The sequence below is a fragment of the Larimichthys crocea genome, chromosome VIII (genome assembly GCF_000972845.2).
Source record: "Larimichthys crocea isolate SSNF chromosome VIII, L_crocea_2.0, whole genome shotgun sequence".
Classification (NCBI taxonomy): Eukaryota; Metazoa; Chordata; class Actinopteri; family Sciaenidae; genus Larimichthys; species Larimichthys crocea.
The window spans coordinates 21,170,942-21,179,839 of NC_040018.1; the positions used below are offsets into that span (position 1 = coordinate 21,170,942).

The 8,898-nt window shown below is 40.1% G+C and overlaps 2 protein-coding genes across 3 annotated transcripts; both read left to right on the forward strand.

Moving 5' to 3' along the window:
- Window positions 1-410: 410 nt before the first annotated feature.
- On the forward strand, window positions 411-3,930 carry LOC109142654 (trans-1,2-dihydrobenzene-1,2-diol dehydrogenase). The gene is made up of 7 exons (XM_027281798.1): window positions 411-611; window positions 739-850; window positions 945-1,108; window positions 1,724-1,976; window positions 2,567-2,691; window positions 2,873-3,023; window positions 3,423-3,930. Exons 1-7 carry the CDS (start codon window positions 522-524, stop codon window positions 3,530-3,532), a joined length of 1,005 nt encoding a protein of 334 aa, XP_027137599.1. The 5' UTR covers window positions 411-521; the 3' UTR covers window positions 3,533-3,930.
- A 1,336-nt stretch (window positions 3,931-5,266) lies between these two features.
- Window positions 5,267-8,709, forward strand: dhdh.2 (dihydrodiol dehydrogenase, tandem duplicate 2). Of its 2 annotated transcripts, XM_027281028.1 has the most exons (7): window positions 5,267-5,356; window positions 5,970-6,081; window positions 6,350-6,513; window positions 6,938-7,187; window positions 7,784-7,908; window positions 8,119-8,269; window positions 8,536-8,709. In XM_027281028.1, the coding sequence occupies exons 1-7, from the start codon at window positions 5,267-5,269 to the stop codon at window positions 8,643-8,645; spliced, it is 1,002 nt and encodes a 333-aa protein (XP_027136829.1). In that variant the 3' UTR covers window positions 8,646-8,709. The 2 variants fall into 2 exon arrangements, with proteins under 2 accessions (XP_027136829.1, XP_027136830.1); XM_027281029.1 differs by lacking the exon at window positions 5,267-5,356 and having other exon boundaries at window positions 5,967-6,081; window positions 6,315-6,513.
- Window positions 8,710-8,898: the final 189 nt, after the last annotated feature.

The window sequence follows — 8,898 nt, forward strand, 5'->3', positions numbered from 1 at the left end:
AACCATCCCAGGCTAATCAGTGCCTCTCTTGGTAGGAAAGAAAGCAGCGCTTGGTTCCAATACTTGACCTGTACTCCTGTGGGAGAGTGCTGATCTATGAAGGTGAGCCCTCGGCTTGTACACATTAAGCTTGGCATTTTTCCCCACTCATCGTGTTAATGATGAGAGCCCCACTGATAGCCCCGTTACATATTGTTAGAGACAACTGGTTCAAACTACTTTGACACTGACTGAAAGGCCTGTGTCAGCAACAACACAACAGCATAGCAGTGTGTGTGTTTATTTGTGTGTCTTGCACCCCCTACCTCAGGGTGGGAGCAGAAGGAAGGTGACACGTCGTGCCTCCATGGCATATAAATGCAGGAGCCTTCTTGCTGAAATGCCGCTGGCTCTAAGGCATGACAGTTTAGTACGTTTCTTCCCTCGAATGTACAACCTTTCTCAAGGTCACAACTCGCCAGCAGCTCAGATCTTTACTAAAGCACAAACCTGCTCATTTGTCACTTACTATCCAATTCGACATGGCAACGCGATGGGGAATCTGTGGTGCAGGGAAGATCAGCCATGACTTCAGCGTGGCCATGAAGACTCTGCCTCCTGAAGATCACCAGGTACTCTATCCAAACACTTACACTTACATCTTTATTGTCACACGAGATGTCTTACTTGCCCTGAATAGAGCTGCTGACAGAGAATCACTGTGATGAATGTGTGTGTGTTTTTCTCTCCTACGTATAGATAGAAGTCATTGCATCGAGGAGCTTGGAACGTTCCAAAGAGTTTGCCAAGAAGCATGGTATTCCTAAGGCTTACGGCAGCTACGAGGAACTGGCCAATGATCCAGACATTGGTGAGTTAAGAGCTATGAGCGGCCTGGCTGCACAGGCAGAGATAATGGCATGTTACTGTTTGAAGCTGAGCCTGGAACATCTGTGTCCTCACAGACATTGTGTACCTGGGAGTGCTGCATACAGAGCACTGGAGAGTTGGTTTGCTGTTCCTAAAGGCTGGGAAGAATGTGTTGTGTGAGAAACCTTTCGCAATGAACTCCAGACAGGTGAAAGACCTGGTTACTGCAGCCAAGCAAAACAATGTCTTCCTGATGGAGGTAAGGTTAAAGGGATGCAGTCATTTATGTAGACCTTTGCCTGGGGGCCACTTGCTGACAATTGGGGCCATTGCAGGTGCAGGTTTGATGCCAACACAACACAAAAACTAAGGTGTGCTTAGAGATAAAATAATAATAATAATAAGTAATAATACAATATAGTATTGATCATTTTAACACATATTTATTGTCACCTTTAGTATCTTGCGTGTCAAATGATGAATTATTGCTTATATTGTTGTTTAATAAATTAAGAAAGAGGCTTAGCTATTTCTTTAACATGTCACAAACACTGTTGGCTGCTAGGCTTTAAGGTCTATGTATGTTAAAGTTTTGCAGTTATATCCCATTTCATTTTAAACCAATAGTTCTATTGAGTGCAGACACTTCAAGCATGGGAAATTCATGTAGAAAGCAAAACTTTAAATATCCTGGGAATGTTTCTGACTCATAGTACAGGAAAACATCGCGTCATGTCATGTTTAACCTGCACCAGGACTCATGGGAGGTGGAGGAAGTGGAGAACTGTGGTAATAAACTGCTGCTCAGGTGAAACTCTCTTATGAACTGTCTACTCTGGCCATGGTGCTGGGTTGTCTGTTCTGTCCCTTTCAGGCCATCTGGTCCCGCTGTTTCCCCGTGCACTCTGAGGTGCGCAGGCTTCTGGCAGAGGAGGCAGTAGGGGAGCTGAAGCTGGTAAAAGCCTACTTTGGCTCCCCTCAGCTCCACATCCCTCGCTCGGTGGAGAAGGAGCTGGGTGGTGGCGCACTGCTGGATATTGGAGTATACTGCCTGCAGTTTATTCTGATGGTGTTCAACGGAGAGAGGCCAGAGTCCATCCAAGCCATGGGGGTGCTGCTTGACTCAGGTATGATTCAGCATGCAGATCATGCAGCAGAGGTGGAATAGAGATTAGTATCATTAACCACACTGAATGAATCAGTGATCACAAACTGGCTATTGAAACAAACCAAACCAAACAAGAATTCCTTGTGTGACAAAACTTTTAAAATGTAAACACCTCAGGGAAGAATTCTTCACACAGAAAATCCCGGACTTATCTTTAAAATGTCAGACTTAATCCAAATCCTCCACAGAGAATGCAGTAATACAGTTAAAGTGGCAGGGGAATATGTAACTGCATGTGTTACAGCAGGATATCCTTCAATGTAAGACCTTTCACATCATGTTGTACATGTAATGAGCATTGCCTTTTCCTAACCTTTATATAGCATAATAAATAATTTTATGAATATACAAAACAAATCATATTATATACATTATATTAAAAAGCCATGCCAGTAAAGCTGAATATAACTGAATGTATCTGACCTAGGTAAAGAGTGCTGATAAAACTGAAAGTGAATATAACTGATATAAATATATTGGTCACATTCATTCATTTATTTGCTGCTCACCAGTTTTACATTAAATTACTTTTTTTCAAATGTTTGGCAGGAGTGGATGAGTCAGTGGTTGTGGTGATGAAGTTCTCCAGGAACAGGATGGCCTTCTGTGCCTTTTCAATTGCTGCACGACTACCAAACGATGCTGTCATCGCTGGCACCAAGGGCTCCATTAAGGTATGCTATGCTAGTCTTGTACAGGGACATTATACTTAATTAAGAAATGATTGAGACATGCAAAAACGGAGTTGACTGCTAATTACTTTCACATTTAATTCAATTGAGATCCATCCCCACTGCATTTGATGATGAGAAAGTGATTGGATTACCACAAGTACATTTCTTCTTCACCCTCCAGGTTCTTGGCCCCATGCACTGTCCTACCACACTTGTGGTGAATGACAAGGAAATGAAGTACCCTCTGCCTGAACCTTGCCTCCCTCTGAATTTCACCAACAGTACCGGGCTTTGCTATGAGGCAGAGGAAGTGCGGCAGTGCCTGCTTAAAGGTAGGTCACAATAAAAAGAAAGTTGTGCATTGTCTTCAAAGGTGTGAAATTGTTTGAACAGCCCAAACCACTGTTTCAAAGGTAAGGTGAGTTTAAAAGAAAGACACTGCAATTTGGTGAAACATTGCCGGATTTTTTCATGAGAATTTTGATGAGTACAGGAACGCACTCATCAGATTGAATCAATGCTGTTATCAGTCCTTGAAATGTCCTCTAGCTTGTACAGCATTACACTCCTATTGTTTTTGCCTCCTATATTCATTTACATAATATTTACATCCCGGCTTTTGCATAATTTATGCTTCATTGTGAACATGTGCATAATTTATCTGTGGTTATAAACAAACATGTTTTTTCAGTCAGTCTGATTTTCCTGTTTTCCTTCCCTGTCATCCCCAGGACTTAAAGAGAGCCCACGGATGCCTCTGGCAGACTCTGTCTTACTGACAGAGATCATGGATGAAATCAGGAAACAGGTGGGAGTCGCCTTCAGCCAGGACAGCCAGTGACATCACTCCAAAGCCTGGCTGTTTCACCTGACCTAAACCTACTCAGGTGGAACGGAAGGAGCTGCTCGGAGCAGGCTTTAGATCTTTGGTATAAGCAGATCACTCATGGCACTATGTGACAGAGCCTGAGTGTCACTGAGGCAACTGTGACTCGGATAACAGAGTGAGCTGCCACTGTATTAAAGATAGAATCGACACGTTATTGGAACATAGATACTTTTTATTGCATCGTATATACCCATTACAGCCCCGCACACTGTCATCATGTAAGTCAACATGTAAACACTTTGTAGGTCCTTACAGTACATAACAGACAAAAAGAAGTGGTTTAAATAAGATAAATCACAATGTAAACAAACAGAGCAACCACGTTATGTGTAACCATCCTGTAAACAAGTCCTACGCCTTTAAAGACAAACACAGCTGTCACTATGAGTTGTGTGATTGATGAATCCAATAAATGACTGATTGTGAAAGCCCTGTTTCATTTCAAATATCATCCGCTGGAGAGGAGAAGAGACTTCGAGTGGTACATTTGAATGAAAGTGCTCTGTCATGTCTGACCCCTGCAGCCGTGCACAAATAGATTTGTGTTCTCTGTACAAAAATAGGCTGCACTGTCTGCTTTTCAAGGTTAGGACAGAGAAAGGCCTTTATGAGTCAGCAAAGAGCATGGCTCATTTAATACTTGTTCTCAACCTTTTGGGCTCAAAGGACTCCAAAAAAACGGAGGATGTATTGTTGATACAGGATATAGTCCATGAATGCAAAATGGCACGTTTTGAAGCAAGAACATTATTTTGCCTTGTGTTTTGCTTGTTTATTGAATAACGCTGAAATGCTGCAGATATATATTCCACAAGGGAAAAAAATGTGAAGAAAATACAAGCAATCACATTTTATTGGTCTCTAATGAGTGTGTGCTGATTCTGTGCCACAACCTTACCCTATTACATTTACTCATTTAATAAAGAGGTTTAATAAATGGACCACTCAGCCTAAAGCAATATAATGATAAATATCAGCCTTAACAAAATGAAATGTCCCTGTACATCTCGGCTCTTAAGAAGGCTGTTTTGTGGCTGACCTCTAACTACTCCTGGTGATTACATAAAAATAAATAAATTAAATAAAATCCCAACCTGAAAAGGAGTACAACAGATGCAGTGGAGAGTAAAAATCTAAATACAATATATAAATTATTATTACTATTGTTATATTGCATTGTTCTAATTATAATAAAGACTGACGATAGATTAATTATTATTTTTTAATTCCATGGTAAATTTAAATGTCAGTGAAATATGATGCAGATCAATTAACACCATTATTCAGTAATAAAATACACATGTATTAAATAGAGAATAGGCTAAAAGACAAAAAAATATAAATAGTATATTTAGAAAATAGATTTAAAAAAATGAAATAATACAAATCTAGTATAAGTCTAGTAGCACAGGCATAAACGAGAGAAAAGATAAGATGATATAAAATAAAAACATACTTTGCTTCTGGTGTTATTCGTCTTATGGATCTATTTGGAGGTCACGTTTCTGTTCTGTTGGCACAAATCATCATCATCATTATAATCATTCTCATATCATAGCCTGACCATCACCATCACCGTGATGTTTTTTTTTTTTTTTTGTGCAACGTCACACAGTTAAAATTAATACTGTGTCTCCACCCTGTGGAGGAGATGTGCCACTGTTCATTTCAACTCAGCTCTTCAACATGGCAACCAGGTGGGGAATCTGCAGCGCGGGGAAGATCAGTCATGACTTCACGGTGGCCCTGAAATCTCTTCCTCCCGAAGACCACCAGGTACCAGTACGACCGGATGCTTAGACACAAACACACCGCTTGTTTCAAATACAGCTCGTCGAGGTTTCTCGCTCCGTGCTGTCTCTGCGGAAGTTTCAGGCCCTGAAATGAAATGTTGGATATTTACAACCTGCAGTTTGAATGAACTGAATGTCTTTAACACAGGACAGCAGTGGTTGACAAGAGTTTACATGCATTAGATTCATTTCGAACACTTTGGCATACTTTTTGTTTACCGTAAAACACGAACTAAATGGGCATCTATTTTTTGGCACTCTAACCCAAGCATTACGGTACTTTTTTATTGCATCAATGCTTTAAAATCAGCTTCAGATTATGTGTCTCATAACTAAACTGTGAGCCTCAAGGAAAAGTGTCAATCAAATGATTTTGCAGTTCTCGTCTATATCCCTTAAACAAACACTGAGAATAGCAGATTTCGATACCAGCGTGCAATACATTAATTAAGTGAGTTATACATAAAATTGAACATGGCAGTGCTGATTCCATGTTGTAAAGAAAATAAGCCTAAACATCACCTTTCAGCCAGGATTACAGAAAAGTTAGATTGTAACTTGTGTTTGAGTAAATAATGTTTTGAATGTATTCACAGGTTGTGGCTGTGGCCGCTCGCAAGTTAGGATATGCACAGGAGTTTGCCAAAAAGCACAACATCGCCCGAGCATACGGCGGCTATGAAGAGCTGGCAAGAGATCCAGACATAGGTGAGCTTTTGTCTGTTTGTTGTTTGGCTGGTGGCACTAGATGTAAGGAATTTGCTGCTTCAGGACATTTCATTCAGAGCTCAAACTTGCAATACAGCAAAACTCAACCATCTGTTGAATTGTTTCCAAATTTCCAGTTTGGTTTGACCCACAACTATTTTAATTTCCTAATTTGCTATTTTACTGTTATTGTATATGAATTTTGACACAGACAATAATCTCTCTTCTACCAGTGCACTCTCTGGTTTGTGCGTTTATATGTGTGCAGATGTGGTCTACATTGGAGTTATCCACCCCTACCATCTGAGCACTTGTCTGCTCTTCATGAACGCTAAGAAAAATGTGCTGTGTGAGAAGCCGCTGGCCATGAACACTAAGGAGGTGCAGGAGATCCTGGCTTCTGCCAAGAATAATGGCGTCTTCTTCATGGAGGTATGGATGGAGCTGACTATAAATAAAAAAACAACTCAAATTTAAATCTTTGGCTTTAATCTACACCATTAATTGTTAAAAAAGAGTGGCTGCAAAATGATTGCATCATTGTTATGTGATGCTGATTTTATTATAATTCTTGTCTTATGTCTGTCACTCATAAATATTTTAAATAATTCACCAGTAATACTTCTAATGTATCATCTGTGCTGATATGATATATATTTTTAAAGCAGAAGATTATAAATCGCAAGTCAAAAATGAGACCTTGAAGGTCCTTGATAATTACTTGATGTAATTTAATTGCACATTTTGTTACTCATATCATTGTTATAATGTTTGATTTAAGCTGTAAGTCAATGCACAACACAACAGCAACCGTGTAAAATGTAACTGTATGAAATGCCTCCTGTCCTTTGCTCAGGCTGTCTGGACTCGATTCTTCCCGGCCTCAGTGGAGATCAGACGGCTGCTGGCTGAGGGGGAGGTGGGAGAGCTGAAGATCGTGAAATCTGAGTTTGGCGTGCCGTTGATGCACGTGGCCAGATCGGTGAGGAAGGAGCTGGGTGGCGGAGCAATGCTAGATCTTGGCATCTACTGCTTGCAGTTTATATGCATGGTGTATAGAGAGAAGCCAGAGTGCATCCAGGCCATGGGAGTCTGCTTGGAAACAGGTAATAAAAAAAGAGACCAGTAGGGGTCCCACAGATCACTTCATTAACGTGGGGAAGTGATTAATTCTGGTGTTTTCTCACTGTCACATCTTTGCCAAAACAAGACACAATATCAGTCTCTAAAGTACAATAAGAAGCTTGTTGTACATATTAGTTTGTAGCCTCTCATATGATAACAGCAGAGTTTCAGTTTTTAAATTGGGGCCTATAAATTCTTTGTGGAACAAAGAATTTATAGGCCCCAATTTTAAAACTATAAAGTTTTTAAATGCCAGTATGATGTGTGAACTGAGAATTTTTAACCAAGGGAGTGTTCCTGTTTGATAAGACTTAACCTCTTATCTTTCCCACTTCATTTCTCTTATGTGTAACTGGCACAATAAAGGTTAGGATAGTCCTGGCACCTAATGTTGCTCTGTATTCTTATATAAAGTGTTCTTCTTCAGTATAAAGCACAGCAGGAATAACTGACATTTTGTGTGCAGTGGACACACATGAGATACTACAACAACTATTTGTATTGGACCTTTTTAAACAACTAAATAAATGAGTTTCTCTTTATAAAATAAGAATCATATACTTTTATGTTGCTGCAGGAGTGGATGAGACTGTGGTTGTGACTCTGAAGTTCTCCAAGAACAGGATGGCAGTGTTTACTTGCTCTATGGGTGTGCAGCTGTCCAATGACGCCATTATTGTGGGCACAAAGGGCACCATCAGGGTAGGTGATCACAGCAAATAAAATTCAAATAGTCCCAAATGCTGTACCTGTTTCTGCTGTGTCCATTTGCATGTTGTGAAGTGTGAAGCAATGTAGGAGTGAAACAAGGAAGTTGTGTTGTGTAACACGAAGATGGAGAAGTACTTTCAGTGCACAAACAACATTGTATATACTGTATCTATGAGAATATCCTGTTTCTGTGTCTTTTAGATCCCTGAGCACATGTGGTGTCCCACATCATTAGTGGTCAATGGGAAGGAGACTCAGTACCCGGTGCCAGAACCCTATCTGCCTCTTAACTTCACCAACAGTACAGGGATGCGTTACGAAGCAGAGGAGGTTCGACAGTGTTTGCTTAAAGGTACTGTGGCATTCAACATATTTAACTCTGTATCTATATGACTACAAAAAGGAATTAACATTAACTAAATTACTTAAACGCAATGAGTAGGTAATTAATCATCAGTGATTTCTGAATGTTCAGGCATATTAATATACTTGTTATACAAACTTTCAACACAGGGTGGCATCAGAAACGCTGAAATCTTTGTGGCCATTTACTATTTTCATACATGCAGACTTGACGGTACACTGTAACTGTTCTCACAGTCTAATTTCCCCATGTAGGACTAAAAGAGAGTGCAGTTATGTCCCATGCTGACTCCCTGCTGCTGGCTGAAGTGGAGGACGAGGTTCGCAGACAGGTGGGGGTGGTATACACCCAGGATTGCCAGTAAATGTTGAACAGGAAGTGTTGTTGCATAAAACAAGTTTATGATGGAGAATAAATTTTTACATTCATGCGCTGTGTATTTGACATGTATTTCTTGAGCCATTTCTCTGATTAGCTTAATGATAATTATGTCCTGCTTCCAAGTTTGTGTCACTGTTTCCTTCACTTAGTCTGTAAAGTAAGAATAAATGAGTTCTGAGTTTGTCAGACCAAAGAATAAAGTGTTATTTAACCACCCAGCCATATTTGAGTAAAAA

What these genes read in the sequence shown, in the direction of transcription:
- LOC109142654 (XM_027281798.1), top strand. Translation starts at nt 522, where the DNA reads ATGGCAACGCGATGGGGAATCTGTGGTGCAGGGAAGATCAGCCATGAC. An exon ending in GGGGGTGCTGCTTGACTCAG is followed by an intron (nt 1,977 to 2,566) that starts GTATGATTCAGC and finishes AATGTTTGGCAG; the next exon opens with GAGTGGATGAGTCAGTGGTT. An exon ending in GCGGCAGTGCCTGCTTAAAG is followed by an intron (nt 3,024 to 3,422) that starts GTAGGTCACAAT and finishes TGTCATCCCCAG; the next exon opens with GACTTAAAGAGAGCCCACGG.
- dhdh.2 (XM_027281028.1), top strand. Translation starts at nt 5,267, where the DNA reads ATGGCAACCAGGTGGGGAATCTGCAGCGCGGGGAAGATCAGTCATGAC. An exon ending in GGCAAGAGATCCAGACATAG is followed by an intron (nt 6,082 to 6,349) that starts GTGAGCTTTTGT and finishes ATATGTGTGCAG; the next exon opens with ATGTGGTCTACATTGGAGTT. An exon ending in ATGGCGTCTTCTTCATGGAG is followed by an intron (nt 6,514 to 6,937) that starts GTATGGATGGAG and finishes TCCTTTGCTCAG; the next exon opens with GCTGTCTGGACTCGATTCTT.